Source organism: Indicator indicator, chromosome 18, assembly GCF_027791375.1.
Source record: "Indicator indicator isolate 239-I01 chromosome 18, UM_Iind_1.1, whole genome shotgun sequence".
NCBI lineage: Eukaryota > Metazoa > Chordata > Aves > Piciformes > Indicatoridae > Indicator > Indicator indicator.
The window spans coordinates 12349742-12366349 of NC_072027.1; the positions used below are offsets into that span (position 1 = coordinate 12349742).

Here is a 16608-nt window from a genome sequence, read left to right on the forward strand (position 1 = left end):
ATCAATAAAATCCTTCTTCCTCACCTCCCGTGCCCCCTTCTGCTGGCTGACATCAGCCACAAAGCCTTCAGCAGTTGGCTTCCCCCAGCCACACAGTCAGAATGGGCTGTCTCAGTTACACTCCACTGGGCTGGCTACACGATGTGCAAAGCCTATGAAAGAGGAGATAGCCCCACAACGCGATCCCGCACCTTCCCGCCCCGCCGCTGCCATGACAACGCGGGAGGAAAGGAGAGGAAGCGGGAAGAGCCGGAGAGCACAACCTCCTCAGTGCGTCCTCAGGAGGATTTACTCTCATGGCGGCGCCTCCGTCCTCCAATGGGAGGCGGTGGCGGGCGCCATGGCCCGGCATGCAGTGCCCTGCGCCTCACTTCCGGCCTGGGCGCTAAGATGGCGACTCCCATGCACCGCCTCATCGCTCGGAGGCAGGCGTGAGTATGGTGGGCTGCTGGCGCAGGGCAGCGCGGGGGAGACATCCGCGCTGAAGTGGGGGGCACGTCCATAGGCGAGCCGGAGCCACGGCAGGCCTGGACGGGCAGCGTTTTGAGGGGGCTGCGGAGGGGCTGTGGTGGGCCCCGAAGGAGTGGGGCTTGGGCAGGGGAAGGTCTGGTCTGCGCAGTTTCTAGAGGCATAAAGCTTTTTCCTTGTAAGAGCTCTGCGGAAACCACTCCGAAATAGGTCTGGGGTGGTGCTGAAATAATGAGAGATGAAGCGCGAGCGTGGAAAAGGAGAGGAAGGCTTTTAAAATGTTATTTGCGTTGCTGACGTTAGTGAGCAGCGTTTTGAGAAAAAGTATCTTATAGCTGTCAGCATGCCATTTTTTCTTCTGAAGTGTGTAATACCTTGTGATGCAGCTGTTTACTGATCTTCACTGTAGAATTTCAACAGTCAAATTAAGGAAAAATGAGCTGTAATTTCATGCCAATGTTACAGAACTCTGAAAGTATGGCAAAAATACCAACAAAAAAAAAAAAAAGCCAATCTTCAGTCAGACTGCAACCAAGTAATTCTCTCGATACCAAAAGTATCTGACTGCCAAACGCTGAAATGAGGGAAAGCCAGCACTTGTTTATGTTAAGTACAGTGTTCCATTCTCATTTATGACTTGTGCTGTTTCAATTTTTTGAATATGTTTGGGGTTTTTTAGTTGATTGTAGGAGTCAGGCAGAATATTGGTAACTGCTGCATTCTTTTTGCCTTTTTCTTGCTTACTAGAATCGGAAAATAGGAAAGACATTTGGAATTTTAAGAGTACTTATGGATTATGGAATTCTCATGAGTCAAGGAATTTCTCGCTATGTCTCTGATCAGTCTATGCTGCGTTGACATCTGTCAGCCTCTGCTTCTAGGCTGTGTTCAATGATCTCTGATAAAAGATGATTTCAGTCTCTTGCTTTTTGTTGGAATCGAAGCTTGTTAGTGCTGATGTATTTCTAGACCTGTAGTTGTTGAGCTGTTCTGTTCTGTTTTCTGGTAACTACTTATATTGCTTTTAGGGCTTGATCCTTATCTTTCTAGCTAGCATAGAATTGTCTACCCTGGTCACACAAGTACTACTAAAGCCCTGAAAGTACTGAGTGGGGTTATTCTCCATTTAAAGTTCCATTCTGCTCCTGCAGAGACAGCTCTGGGCTGCTTTGGGTCACGTTTGGGGGGTTGTGCATTGATGAAGAGGAGGGAATATCCTCATGCTGCTTCTATGTAGTTCTTGTGGCACAGCTAGAAGGCCAAGGCAAGTCAAAGCAAACCATTCAAAGATATTGGAGGTTTTGTTCATTACTAGACACGTTGCCTCCTGTTCAAGACTGGGTTAACTGTGCAGTGCAGAGTGCAAGCTTAATCAGTTTTCTAGTATGGTTTAGATTACTATTTCTAAGGCTGGACTGTGAAGCCGAATACTCTGCATTGACAAAGTGCTGGATGTTCAGAACAACATTCATAGAATGGTTTGGGCTGGAAAGGACCTTCAAGATCATTTAGTTCCAAACCCTTGCCATGGGTAGGGACATCTTCCACTAGACCAGGTTGCTCAAGGCCTCATCCAACCTGGCCTTGAATATCTCCAGGGAGGGGGCATCCATGACCTCACTAGGCAACCTATTGCAGTGTCTCACCACCCTCTCTGTCAAGAATTCCTTCTTAATCTCCAGTCTAAATCTACCATCAAGATTCCGTTCAAGATACTGTAGAACTGTCAAAAAAGGTGAAGGAGAAGCAATTCACACCTAGCCTTGAAAATCAGCACTCTTTTTGAGAGCAAAGCACTATTGCTCTGTCACTTTATGGTCTCTAAATGAACAGTCAAGGAGCAGCCTCTTTGCTGAGCTAGGACTGTTGCCTTCTGATAGTTTAGATGAACTGGCCTTGAAAAATTAGTATCTTAATGTTTAGAAAACACGATGGAAAGTGGAAATGAGTTACAGCAGCTGCAGTGAACTGCACCAACCAAGCAGTGATTTCAGTCCTGGCTTCACAACTGTTTTGTGATTGTGACCTTGTGCAAGTCCCTTAACCACTGTGTGAGTCTCCTTATTTGCAGAGGAGGAGGGTGTCCATGAGAAGATAACAAACCAGCCTCTGCAAGGCTTCCCAATAGCAGAGTAGGAGCTAGAGTATAAAAATGCAAGTGTTCTGGCTTAATTGGCTTCTAAAATTATCCAAGAATTTTACCACAGTGTGAGAACTGAAATGTAGATGTGAATTGTTTGGATGGTGCAGAGTCTGGCTGGATTTACACTGCACAAAGTGAACAGAAAACTGGTTGTTCTTCAGATAAACCTTCTCCTAGGTTTTCATGAATCAGGAAACTGAGATAAGCTACAACTGCTCCTAGTTGTAGCTTATTTGAATTTCCTGATTCATGAAGGTGCTGGGGTCTTTGTGAGAATTTGACAGTTTGGTAATTGAGTGTTAAATCCTAGGATGTGGAAATGAAGCTTCCTGTTTTTTTGCCAGGGGAGTTCTGAACCATAATTCCAATTACTTATCTGAGGCAAGCCAGAACCACAAGCAGTTATTGACAGTAACAAATTGTATGCAGCAGAATCGTTCCCAGGAACTGCTGTACAGTGATATCTTGTGGTGCTAAAGCTGCACCAGTTAAGTTGATCAAGATGTGATTTTGGTGATGGAATTCATCCTTGTTCACTGACACAGAATGGTCCTAGTAGGATTTTTCAAATTAAAGTTATTTACAATACCTAAAGAAGAGGAATCACAGACTGGTTTGGGTTGGAAGGGACCTTGAAGATCCCTTTAGTTGCAGCACCCTGCCATGGGCAGGGAGACCTCCTGCTAGACCAAGTTGCTCAAGGCTCTATCTGACCTGGCCTTGAACACTTCTGGGCTTGGACACTCCACATCTTTTTTAGATAACCTGCTCCAGTGCCTCACCACCCTCATGGGCAAGAATTTCCTCCTAATGTCTGATCTAAATCCAGGTTCTTCCAATTTGAAGCTATCACCCCTCATTCTGTCACTCCATGCCTTTGTACAAAGGTCCTCTCCAGCTTTCCTGGAGCCCCTTCAAATTCTGGAGGGCTGCTTTAAGGTCTCCCTGGAGCCTTTTCTCCAGTCTGAACAACCCCAACTCTCTCATTGTGGCCTCACAGCAGAGGGCTTCCAGCCCTTCCATCGTTGCTGTGGCCTCCTCTGGACCTGCTCCAACAGGTCCCTGTTTCTGCTGTGCTGAGGAGTTCAGGGCTGGCCCCAGCACTGCAGGTCTCAGCAGAGCAGAGGGACAGAATCCCCTCCCTTCACCTACTGCCTACTCAGAATCTAAGAGTTTGGGGAGCCTGCACAGAAGCACTGGTATAAAACTAAAAGTGAAAATCAGTTGTAGTTAATGAGTTTGGTGACACCTGATGGCAGTAGCTGAGCATTTACTGCTTTAGCATGGCTTAAGATGAAGCTCTGGAATAGAGAAGTGTCTCTGTGCTGTCAGTTCATGAGAGGATGTTTTAACAAATGGAAATGTGTTTGCCTAAATTCTGTTACTGTTTGTCCTGATTTGAGATGTGTAATAGCCAAAGCCCCCATGGATGTCTGCTTTTAACTACATTCATCTGTGTGCTCAAAAGAAATTAATTTGTGTTTTTCAGTGGGGAGAGCAGGCTTGGACTCAGTTACTTAAAGCAATTCTTTGTTTTACAGGGAGGCAAACAAGCAGCATGTAAGGTGTCAGAAATGTTTAGAGTTTGGACATTGGACATATGAATGTAAAGGGAAGAGGAAATACTTGCACAGACCTTCAAGGACAGCTCAGCTAGCAAAGATTCTGAAAGAAAAGGAAAAACAACTATCGCTGCAGCAAAGGTAAGGCTGGCAGAATGAAAACGTTGAGTTCATTAACGAGAAGGTGATTTGACAGAGGACGTCTGTTGTCTGTCATCTTTTCTTCCACACTGGCTGGTGGTTGCTTAACGTTAGAGCTGGTTTGTCTGGTAGGTGAAAAAGGGACACTCAGGTTCCACAAAATTAAACTGCTGTTCATTAGCACCTGCTTGTCTGAAATACACCTTTTTTTGGCCTGTCTGAAACAGAAAAAGAAGTGCCCTGAGTCAGAGTTAAAATAATTAGAGCCTTGTTTGGAGTGGAAGAGAATCATTATTATAGATTGGGTTGGGTTGCATGGGACCTTCAAGATCATCTAGTTCCAACCCCCTGCCGTGGGCAGGCACAACTCCTGCTAGACCAAGTTGCTCAAGGCCTCATCCAACCTGGCCTTGGACACTTGCAGGCTTGGAGCCTCCACAGCTTCTCTGAGTTGTTAGAGGTTGGAATGTGCTGCCCAGGGAGGTGGTGGAGTCACCATCCCTGGAGGTGTTCAAGAGGGGATTGGGTGTAGCACTTGGTGACATGGTTTAGTAGTCATGTCACCTTAGGTGACAGGTTGGACTTGATGATCCTTGAGGTCTTTTCCAACCTTATTGATTCTGTGATTCCAGTGCCTCACCACCCTCATGGGAAAGAATTTCCTCCTAATGTCTGATCTAAATTTGGCTTCTTCCAGTTTGAAGCCATTACTCCTCTTCCTGTCGTTCCATGTCTTTCTAAAATGTCCTTCCTCCACTTTCCCATGGCCCCCTTCAAGTACTGGAAGGCTGCTGTAAGGTCTCCCCAGAGCCTTCAAACCGTTGCCCCTCATTCTATCACTGCAGGCTTCCATAAACAGTGCCTCTGCAGCCTTATTGTAGGCCCCCTTCAGGTTCTGGAAGGCTGCTATTGGGTCTCCCTCAAGCCTTCTCTTCTCCAGGCTGAACAACCCCAGCTCCCTCAGCCTGTCCTCATAGCACAAGTATTCCAGCCCCCTGATCATCTTCATGGCCTCCTCTGGACCCACTCCAGCAGCTCCCTGTCCTTCCTGTGTGGAGGGCTCCAGAGCTGGACACAGCACTCCAGGTGAGGCCTCAGCAGAGCAGAGGGGCAGAATCACCTCTCCCCATCTGGTGGCCATTTGATGCAGCCCAGGCTACCCTTGGCCTTCTGGGCTGCAGGTGCCCATTGCTGGCTCATGTTTAATAAATGCTTTAACATGCAACTTCATCTGACAGAGAGAAAAATAACATGGCACACTGCTATTCCCTAAAAGTCCCATGTATAAGGGTCTCCTGTCTGCAACTCAAATTTGGTTGTGGCAGCTGGAGAGGTGTTGCCTGAGCCCTGCTGTGGGGCACAGCATTGCTTACAGCTGCTGCAGCTTAAGCTTTGGGGCACTGCTGTTGTTGCTATTTGTAGAAGGACCTACAGCCAGGATGTGAGTTATGGAAGAGTTGGTCACACCTTAGGGTTATCTTAATGGGGAGAGAAAATGGGTGGTGATTTCAGACAGAGAGGTCTCATGTGGCTTCGTCAGCAGCTTCAGCAGCAGCATAAATCTAAAATACTGCCCTAAGTGGAAGCCCATTAGTTTGTTTTAGGAGTGACATAAAATATTTGATTTTGAAATTAATTTGCATCCAATGAGTAATTCTGAAGCAACTGTAATGCCCTAGTGTTGTAGACAAGAAATCAAGAGTGCGTAGGCTATAAAACTTGCTTCCTTTGAAGACAGTTTGGTGGAGCTCTTCAGAGGCTCAAGACTTAAGACAAAGAATGAATTTAAGACTTGGATTATTTCCTTGTTCCTTTTCTGCTCAATTTCTGTTGAATTCTGTAGGTTAATGTTGGAGGATAGTGAACTGAGGGTGAAATTTCATAGATTAACAGAGCGGTTTAGGGTGGAAAGGACCTTTTAAAGATCACCCAGTTCCAACCACCTGCCATGGGCTGGGACACCTTCCACTATACCAGGTTGCTCAAGGCCTCATCCAGCCTGGCCTTGAACAGTTCCAGGGAGGGAGCATTCACGACCTTGCTGGGGAACCTGTTCCAGCATCTCACCACCCTCACTGTAAAGAGTTTCTTCCTAATCTCCAGTCTAAATCTGCCCTCTTGTGGCTCAAAGCCATTGTCCCTTGTTCTATCAGTACAAGCTACTCTCCTGTAGCCCCCTTCAGGTACTGGAAGGCTGATCTAAGGTCTCCCCAGAGCCTCCTCTTCTCCAGGCTGAACAGCACTGTTCTAGTACTGACCTCTGACTTGTCACTGGTCTCCATCTGGACGTGGAGCTGTTGGCTAATACTATCTGAGTGCAGCCATCCAGCCAATTTCTTACCCAGCCAGTGTCCACCCCTCTGATTGTTTGTTGCCTGGCTGTTGTGCTTGAGTCTGTGCATGGAATAACTTCATACAGGAGGTGTAGGACTGTCCAGTGTCTGTCCTGGTTTTCGAGCTGGAAATCTGACATTCCACAGCATGAGGGGTATGTGGTGTGAAAAGTCACCTGGTAAAAGGACACCTAAGTAATCCCTGGGTGGAAACAGTGTTTAATCCTGGTTAAATTGGGCTGGATTCATACTGTTTATGTAATCATAAGCTCTCTGAAGCTCCTTAACTATGCCAGGAGGTGTCTAGCTCCTCAGATGTCACTGCTACACTTCCAAGCAGGAAGCATGTTTTTCAGGGAAAGAACAACCTCCTACGTCACACTTTTGTGTAGCTTACTTGGGAAAGTTATTTCTTGGCTGTAAATAGGTTGGGTCTCCTACAGGTCTGCTTCCCAGCATTTCTATCACCATCTTTAAAGATTTAACAGTAAATCATTACCCAGAAGGCAAACATAGGCTAATAAGGTTAATATTTACTTTTGGACAACCACATACAGGATTTTCCAGCACTAACACATTTCAGCAGTTTGTTCCAGGATCCTTCTGTTTGCCTAATGCTGACCCCAAAATTCTGCTGGACATGAGGTAGGTCAGGAAAGCCCACAGCTTGGTCAGCCGAGGGTAGGAGGGGAGGAAAGGTGCCAAAACACTTATTCCTCAGTGATTTTACTGCATTGACCAAACCCAGGTTGGCCAGGTCTTATTTATGGTTCTGAAGACATTGTGGTGCCACAGCAAGAAAGGCCAAATGTCATGAGAGGTTTGTTTGATCTGCGGGGGACTGTGCCCTCTCCCTTGTGTGACTTCCTATAGCTATCCATGTGTTAAACGCTAGAGGGAAGCACAGGCCTGTGCCACAGGCAGCTCCGGTTACATGCTGAGCTGGGTCTTGTTGTCTGAAAGGAGCTCTGAGGTCTAATTCTGTTTAATTCAGTGATTTCTCATACCTGTGAAACATCTAGTTACCTGTAATGGAGCTATAAGGCACTAATAAAATCAATATTAACAGCAACACTGAAGGAATCATGGAATTGTTTTGGTTAGAAAAGCCCTCCAAGATCATCCTGTCCAACCATAAACTTAACACTACCATGGACACTAAACCTTGTCCCCTAGTTTCTTGAACACCTCCAGGGATGGTGATTCCACCACCTCCCTGGGCAGTCTGTTCCAATGCCTGACCACTCCTGTAGGAAATAAATTGTTCCTCGTGTTCAGCCTTAACCTCTCCTGGCACAATTTCAGGCTATTTCTTCCCTTCTATCACCTGATACTAGGGAGAAGAGACCAACCCCCACATCACTGCAACCTCCTTTGAGGGAGTTGTTAAGAGAGAAATGAGGTCCCCTCTCAGCCTCCACTTACCCAGACTGAACAATCCCAGGTCATTGTTATAACTTGGTTTGTAAGGTGAAGATCAATGAATTTTCTTCTTGCTCACAGGGGAGTGTAGCAAAATCTTATCTGTAACACATTGAGGACTATTAGTGAAGTACAGCACAGTTTACACTTAACAATTTTCTCTTTCTACCCCTTTCTGGAGTCTTTGTCATCACATAAATTTCCATTTGAAATCAGATGGCAGTAAAATTGTTGATTTCAATTTATTTTAGTGTATTTAAGATGGGTTCTAATAACAGGTTTCAGTGGAGGAAGAATGTTGGTTCATGAAAGAAGTTTCAAACAACAAAAAGTATGTTGTAAGTTGATGATGAGGGACTGCTTTAATCCCATGTAGAATCATAGAATGATTTGGATTAGAAGGGACCTCCAAAGGTCATCTAGTTCCAATTCCTCTGCAGTCAGCAGGGACATCCTCCAGTAGATCAGGTTGCTCAGAGCCTTGTCCAGCATGACCTTGAATATCTTCAGGGATGGGGCCTCAACCACCTCCCTGGGCAACCTGTTTCAGCACCCTCATGGCAAAGAACTTGTTCCTAGTATCTAATCTAAATGTCCTCTCCTCTAATCTCAAACCATTGTCCCTCATTCTATCACTGAAGGACTTTGTAAACAGTCCCTCTGCAGCCTTATTGTAGGCCCCCTTCAGGTACTGGAAGGCTGCTATTGGGTCTCCCTCAAGCCTTCTCTTCTCCAGGCTGAACAACCCCAGCTCCCTCAGCCTGTCCTTGTAGCAGAGGTGTTCCAGCCCCCTGATCATTTTTGTGGCCCTCCTCTGGACCCACTCCAGCAGCTCCCTGTCCTTCCTGTGTGGAGGGCTCCAGAGCTGGACACAGCACTCCAGGTGAGGTCTGAGCAGAGCAGAGGGGCAGAATCACCTCTCCCCATCTGGTGGCCATTTGATGCAGCCCAGGCTGCCCTTGGCCTTCTGGGCTGCAGGTGCCCATTGCTGGCTCATGTCCAGCTTCTCATCCACCAGCACTCCCTGAGCAACCTGATCTAGTGGAGGATGTCCCTGCTGACTGCAGGGGGTTTGGACTAGATGACCTTTGGAGGTCCCTTCCAACCCAAACCATTCTATGATTCTATATGAACAGCTTATTTGGGGGCTTTTTGTAATCGACAGCAATGCCTGAGGAAAGCTGCACCCTAATTCAGTATTTTCCCTTTTGTTTCAATCTATTCAGTCATTGCTAAACATGCTTCTACAGAACTTCTGGGGTATCCTTTTCCCTGTCTTTCCCACTCCAAAATGTTGTCTATATAATACGAAGGAGAGTGCAAAGAGGAGTAGTAAAGCCTGCTTAACATATAAGATTAGAGGTGAATTGCTCCTGATTTCCTTTCCTGATTCGTAGATCTTGTTGTTTTTCTGGTTTAAATGGTGGCTGAAAATATCTGCCAAGTGACCTCTGGGCAGTGCAACTTTCTGCCAGCGGGATCCAGATTTTTTTTTTATATTAAACTCATCTCTACTCTGCTGCTATTTGTTTAATTTTCCTACTGCATTAATCAAGTATTTTTTTCCTCCCTTAATTAGCACTGGAGAAAGTACTGCGGAAAGGAAGACCAAGAAAAAAAGGTACGTGGGGAAGGAAGACAAAGTGTACTGGTGTTTGTGTGCATGGTCTTGTGCTGGGTACTGCAGCAGGCACTGTGGAAAGGGGTGTGTGGGGAAAGTGCTTTTAGCTTGTTACAGGCCTTTGTATGACAGACATCAGCAGAATTTCAGCTCCTCCCTGGCCAAAAATTTGAAACTCTGTCTTCTGCTTCTCTCTCTACTGATTGTCTCATCTTTACGTTCTTCACAGTGAGGGTGGTGAGACAATGGAACAGGTTGCACAGGGAGGTTGTTCAAGGAGGTGTTCGAGGCCAGGTTGGATGAGGCCTTGAGCAACCTGGTCTAGTGGAAGGTGTCCTTTCCCATGGTAGGGGGTTGGAACTGGGTGATCTTTAAGGTCCCTTCCACCCTAAACCACTCTATGAATTCTATCTCTGCATGATCTTACTGTGATAATAAAAATCTTATTTCTGTCTCAGAGTTGATCAGGTGTATTTTAAACAATCCTGCAAGAAGGGCATGCTGCTTTTTTACCTACCCATCTTCCTTTTCTTGTTTCCATTCCCTTCTCATGCAGCTGTCTCTATCTGAAACTCTGCCTGCAGAAGAAAATAAAGCATCTAGAAAAAAAAAAACCCAAACCCTAAAACCAAACCAAAAAACCTCAATTACAGACCAAACCCAAAGCCAGGAAATAAACCACCTCCCTGCCCCAGGTCATAACTTGAGCAAAGAAATGTTTTCACATTATTTGTGCTTCAGTTTGAGACTTGACTTCTGTTTTTTGGAGCCAAACTTTTCAGGAGCTGCTAGAACTCTCTGTAACGCTCCTGCTGATTGTGTTGTAAGCTTTACTGTGGGGGATGTATGTATAGTAACAGCCTTACCTCTTTGCATTTTAGTTGACTGTCTCTAAATCTGATCTTCTAAAAACATCCTTCAGATGTTTAAAGCCTGGACCTTTTACTTTCTGTGGCAGTCATTAGCCAAGCCACAGCAGTTTAAAACATGCCTTTGTTTTAGGCCATCCTGTGGAATGTGGCTTTACTGGAACACTTCTTGGGCTTATCAAAGGCTCTTCTCTCAGTAGGGTTCATTCATTGTTGGAGTTATTTAGGACTAGCAAGAACCTAAATTCATACATTTCTAAACAGAGCAGCCCTCTTCTGCTTTAACTTTTTCATGTGCACTTTGCTACTTGTCTTCAGAGTAGAATCCTGAAATCCCCAAATCACTTAGGCTGGAAAAGACCTTAAAGATCAAGTCCAACCATTCTCTAACTTTACCAAGTCTAGGGCTGAACCATGTCCTTCAGCACCACATCTACAAGTTTTTTAAACTACTCCAGGGATGGGGAGTCAACCATTACCCTGGGCAGCCTGTTCCAGGGCTTGACAACCCTTTTGGGGAAGGAATTGTTCCTCATGTCCAACCTAAGCCTCCCCTGGCAAAACTTGAGGCTGTTTTGTCTCCTCCTGTTACTTGTTCCTTGGGAGAAGAAACTGATCCCCACCTCACTGCAACCTCCTTTGAGGGAGTTGAAGAGGGCAATGAAGTCTCCCCTCAGCCACCTCTTCTCTAGGCTCAAAAACCCCAGTTCCCTCTGCTGCTCCTCACCAGCCCTGTTCTCCAGACCCTTTTCCAGCTTTGCTGCCCTTCTCTGGACCTGCTCCAGCCCCTCAATGTCCTTGGGTTGAGCTCTAAACCACTACAAAACCAAAAGGAGTAAAAGAATTTATGGGGGCCAAGGTGTTTTGGTTATTTTGTTCTTACAATTTAAAAGCTTTTAGGTGTGAATTGTTTTGGGTTTTATGGAAGCACTGAATCCATCAATTTAAATCCTTTTCCAGTTAGTTCTCTCTTACACTACAGAAGAATTTAGCATGGAAAACTCATCAGAGTGTTACCATTTGAATATATAAAAAACCCCATGCAAAATCTGGAATTCTGACAGCAGGGAGCACTAACCTTTTACATAGTGTGTGTTTGTTTTGATATAAACAGGCATAAGTATGCTACAGGCTTAACCAGAAAAACAGGAACAGGCAAAAGAGCTGTTGTACAATCTTGTGACCTCAGGTGACACAGAGCTGGCTTCTGGGTGCATGTTGGCTTCAGTGTTCCCATACTTTGGTTATTAATTGAAAGGCCACTTTGTGCTTGGATTGGGTCTAAATCTACCTGTCCCAAGGGTTAAATGTTGTAATGAACTTGTTTCTTCAGGCACCTGGTTGTGATTGTAACCAAAATTGTGAGCTGGATTTATGTAGTGAGTTTAAAATCAACAGGGTTTGTGATTGCAATAGAGTTAGAAAGGACAAAAAGCCTCATAGAGTAGTGATGGCATGGAGTTCCAACATGTAGTTGTACATGAAGATATTAACAGGGAATCGCAGACTGGTTTGGTTGGGAAGGGACATTTAAAGCTCATCCAGTCCACCCCCAGCTTCAGTCTGAGCAGTTTGCTCAGAGCCCCAAACACCCTGATCTGAAATGGTGCCAGGGATGGGGCATTTCCTACCTCTCTGGCCCAGGCTCTCACCATTTCTTCCTTCTCTCCAGTCTGAATCTCCCTCTTTTAGTTCAAACCATCACGTCTTGCCCTGTCACAACAGGCCCTGCTCAAAAGTCTGTCCCCAGCTTTCTGCTTGGTGCCTTTAAGCACTGAAAGGCTGCCAGGAGGTCTCCCTGGTGTTTTCTCTTCTCCAGGCTGACTAATCCCAACTCTCTCAGCCTGGCCTCACAGCAGAGGGCATCCAGCCCTGTGAACTTGTTTTAGGGAGAATGGATGCTTGCCTGCTGGAGAAATGTACTTTTGCAGTGGTGTAGCAGACCTGAAGATCTTGGCTCTACTAGTCTACAGCACCTGGGTTGTCACACTACCTAATTAAGAAAAGATGAAATTGTGAGTTTTACTTGCTCCCATTTTCGACCACCAACAGGCCACATTGTGTCACCTGGGAAACAAGCATCCTCTTTGTTCTCATCTCACAGATCTAGCTCTTGTTTCCCTCTAGGAGAAATTCTGATGTTTCTGTGAGTGGGTTTCAGATTAAAACCTAAATACTGGAAATGCATGGAGTGCTCCTGTGGATTCTGTGGAAGGTGATTATGACAAGAAAGCTGAAGGAGTTTTCTTCAGGGAGTATCTGACTGATTCTTGCCCATATAAATGGATCTTGCACACATAATTAAACTGTTCAGATGGAAACTGCTAGGCCTGTTGTTTTGGTTTGCCCTATCTAGGCAAGACAAGTTCTTCACCAACAATAGGTCTCTACTGAAGCAGCCCTCGTGGATTTATCTTTCATGAATAGCCACTGTGCCTGCATGCACAGTGATAAGAGATTACAATGTTATTACAAACACTGCAGTGCTTCATGGCTTATGGACCAGGGCTGCCCAGGGCAGTGGTTAGAGTCACCATCCCTGGAGGGATTGAAAAGCTGTGGAGGTGTGGTGCTGAGGGACATGGTTTAGTGGTGACCTGGCAATGCTGGGTAAATCAGAGGAGGGAAGGTCACATTCTCCAACCCCACTGTGCTCAGCAGGGACACCTCCAACTAGATCAGGCTGCCCACTGGTCCCTGTCAAGTTTGATCTTGAATGTTTCCATGGATGGGGCCTCAACCACATCCCTGGGCAACTTGTGCCAGTATCTCACCGCCTTCAATGTGAACAACTTCTAATGTCCAACCTAAATCTACTCTGCTCCACTTTCAATCCATTCTCCCTTGTCCTATTACTACAAGCCCTTGTAAAAAGTCCCTTCCAAGCTTTCCTGTAGCCTCCTTCAGGTCCACTGGAAGGCTGCTCTAAGGTCTGCCTGGACTATTCTCCAGGCTGAACAGCCCAAATTCTCTCAACCTGCCCCTATAGAGGTGCTCCATCCCTCTGATCATCTTTGTGGCCTCCTCTGGACCTGCTCCAGCAGCTCCATCTCCTTCTTGTGTTGGGGACCGCAGAATGGTTGGACTTGACACTCCTAAAGACATTTTCCAACCTTAATGATTCCATGATCTGGATTTATCTTCTGAAAGAAATGAAATGAAAATGAATGAATGAATGAAAAAACATTGGTCTTTCTCTAGCAGCCTTAGCATGGATATTTCCTGAATTTTCTAATTAAAGGAAGATTTTGCATCCTTCTATGTAGAATTTTGGCATGCTGGTTGGAAGTTAGGTGAACTAGTACCTTTAGCCTCTCCTTGGAGAAAGATTTATGAGAGAATTTAATTGCAGTTTCTTGGAATTCAGCTTGCCTTATTCAGAGAGCTTGATCTCGAGAACAATTGCCTTGAGAGGGCTCAAAATGGGAAAAAATGAATATTAATGACAGAAGATACAGAAGTCGACTTTGCTGTGTTCGTAGTTCTGTCTTTATCTTGGACTGCTTCCACCTCTTCTCCTCCACCCTGAAAATATAAGCACCCTGCAGTGGCAGGTAACTTGAGGAGTTCTGCCAGGAGTAATCTAAGAACAGTTTCCACTGAGTACAGTTCTAACAGGGGTGAAATCACTGATGAAATGTCCTCCACCTTGTACATTGCCAGAATTTCCCTCTGTGCTACACCTGTGTGTTAGGGCACCTGTGTGTTAGATTTGTCCTCAGGCTTTAGTGGTGCAGGACTTTCAGACTCCTCCTGCAACCACCTTCTTCAATTTAGCAAAGTCAGTGAAGGTTCTTGTCACTGCTGTGACCAAGAACATGGAATCACAGGCTGGTTTGGATTGGAAGGGACCTTAAAGGTCATCTAGTTCCAACCACCTTGCATGGACAGGGACACTTGCTGCTAGACCAGGTTGGTCAAGGCCCTATCCAAACTGGCTTTGAACACTGCCAGGCTCAGAGCCTCCACAGCTTCTCTGGGAAGCCTGTTACAGTGCCTCACCACCCTCATGGGAAAGAATTTCTTCCAAATGTCTGATTTAAATCCAGTTTGAAGCCATTGCCACTGATCCTGTTACTCCATGTCTTTGTTCCTTGCCTTTTGGTCCTTAACAGCTTTCAAACTTCACCTTGTTCTGTAGCCCTGTTTCTGCACTTCACATGCTTGATGTCACTCTGTCATTGCTCAAATGGCCAAAAGGAATTCCTTCTGAATTGGAAGGAGGGATAAAGGAGTTTAGATTGTCAGGCTTGGATGCTTTCAGACCAAAGAATAGCTCTTTGGATGACAACAGAGTCTGAGGAACACGGTGTGAGGAATGCTGTCTCTAGCAGGCCTGATCTCATCTACCTATTTGTTTGCTTTCAGATCTAAAAGCGTGACCAGTTCCAGCAGCAGCAGCAGTGACACTTCAGCTAGTGATTCCTCATCTGACAGTGAAGATTCTTCTACCTCTTCTTCCGATGATGATAGTGACAGTGATGAGAGCTCCTCTTCTTCCTCATCCTCTCCATCCTCCAGTAGCACTTCCTCTTCTTCAGAGTTCGAGTCGGATTCCAGTTCCTCCAGCAGCAGCAGCAGCAGTACAGACAGTAGCTCCGATGATGAACCACCAAAGAAAAAGAAGAAGAAATAGTCCAGTGTGGCCTAGAACTGTTGTGTAGTGAATGATAACATTCTGCAGAGATGGGGTCAGCCCCTGCTTGCCGAACAGTTCAACTGGGCAGCATTTCTACTGCTCCAACTTTCTAAGTGTTTTTGTATAGTTGTTCGTAGGACATGAAAGGTATTAAATGGCACATTGAGACTTCCTGAGAGACTTATTTTTGTGGCTGATCCTTTTATGGAGAGTTTAACTTTTTTAGTTCAAAAAAAAAGAGAAAAAAGAAAAAAGAAAATAAAATCTTATCAGATCTGTTTATATGAGCTAAGGTCCAGTAACCTGGATGTTTACATGCTGGAAAGCAAAAGCTTTTCACTGCAGATCTTGCTGTGTATCATATGTTACTACTCTGTTCCTGCCAGCTTCACTTCCAGTGAACCTCTGAAGCTGTGGAGCACTGTGCTTGTTGGAGTGGAATGCAGTGTTGCCCACAGAGGGCCTTGATCTCACTGGTAACAGATGGATTCTGTGCTTTTGAGCTTTGTTTTTTCCTGATGGCTTTTCCTGATGCTTCCAGGTTGAGTTTTAACTTCACCATAAAACTTTAACTGGTGTTCATTTGTTAATTAGTGATCAATATCCAACTTGGATTGTCCAGAGGCTTTAGTCTTTTCAACTCATCTGTTTCCCTAGCTCATGCATTGGTAGTAATTTCTGAGAGACAGTCTCTCCTGCAGCAGTGTTGTGTAAGAGGAGCAGCACACAATGGAAGAATTACAACTGATCCTGCTTGCCAGTTTCATCTTTGTGCCTTTGCTTGGTAAATTAAATGTATCCTCGTGAGAGAAGGGCTCGAGTGAGTGTTTTTTCAGCACTTCATTAGCTTTCTGTAGAGACTAGACTTAGTAAAACCAGAGACATAGTAGTAACGAGCAAAAAAAAAAAAAAAAAGGGCACTCTTTTCAGGGAGATCAGAAAAAGGCTACTTTCCCTGGCTGCTCAGTAAGAAAAAGTCACCTTTGAATAGCTCCTAAAGGAGAGTGTTTCCTGTTGGCTGTTTTTTCAGAAAATGGTTGTGTTATTGCCCAGTGCTGTTGGGGTGTGGTGACTGGCATGATGGTCTGCAGTCCAGTCAGTCTCTTACCTGTATGTCATGGTGTGTGTGTGTGTCTGTGAAAATCTGCCATGGGAGAAGCCAGTTAGTACACAACAAACCACCCCAACAAAAGCAAAATCCAAATCTACTGCAGAACAGGTAGTGCTGGTTGCACCTTGGAAGGTCTTTGTTCTTTTTGTGGGTTGAAGCAGTTGGAGTTAGTATTTTAATTTGTGATGCACTCTCCTGAGTTTCTTGCTGTTGGGAGTGTGTCCCCCTCCGTTTTATTTTCGAGGTAGGGGCATCACTTGTGGAAGAATTCTTGGTTTAGGTAAAAATATAGCAAACTA

At 45.3% G+C, this 16608-nt stretch overlaps 1 protein-coding gene across 1 annotated transcript; it reads left to right on the top strand.

Moving 5' to 3' along the window:
• The first annotated feature begins 390 nt into the window (after positions 1-390).
• ZCCHC10 (zinc finger CCHC-type containing 10) lies at positions 391-15233 on the top strand. Its single transcript, XM_054389286.1, has 4 exons — positions 391-431; positions 4153-4314; positions 9649-9690; positions 14928-15233. The coding sequence occupies exons 1-4, from the start codon at positions 391-393 to the stop codon at positions 15193-15195; spliced, it is 513 nt and encodes a 170-aa protein (XP_054245261.1). The 3' UTR covers positions 15196-15233.
• The last annotated feature ends 1375 nt before the right edge of the window (positions 15234-16608 follow it).

Bases quoted from the DNA above. Each gene is read 5' to 3' on its own strand.
- ZCCHC10 (XM_054389286.1), top strand. From the start codon at position 391: ATGGCGACTCCCATGCACCGCCTCATCGCTCGGAGGCAGGC. The intron at 432-4,152 runs GTGAGTATGGTG...TTTGTTTTACAG, and splicing joins CTCATCGCTCGGAGGCAGGC to GGAGGCAAACAAGCAGCATG. The intron at 4,315-9,648 runs GTAAGGCTGGCA...TCCCTTAATTAG, and splicing joins CAACTATCGCTGCAGCAAAG to CACTGGAGAAAGTACTGCGG.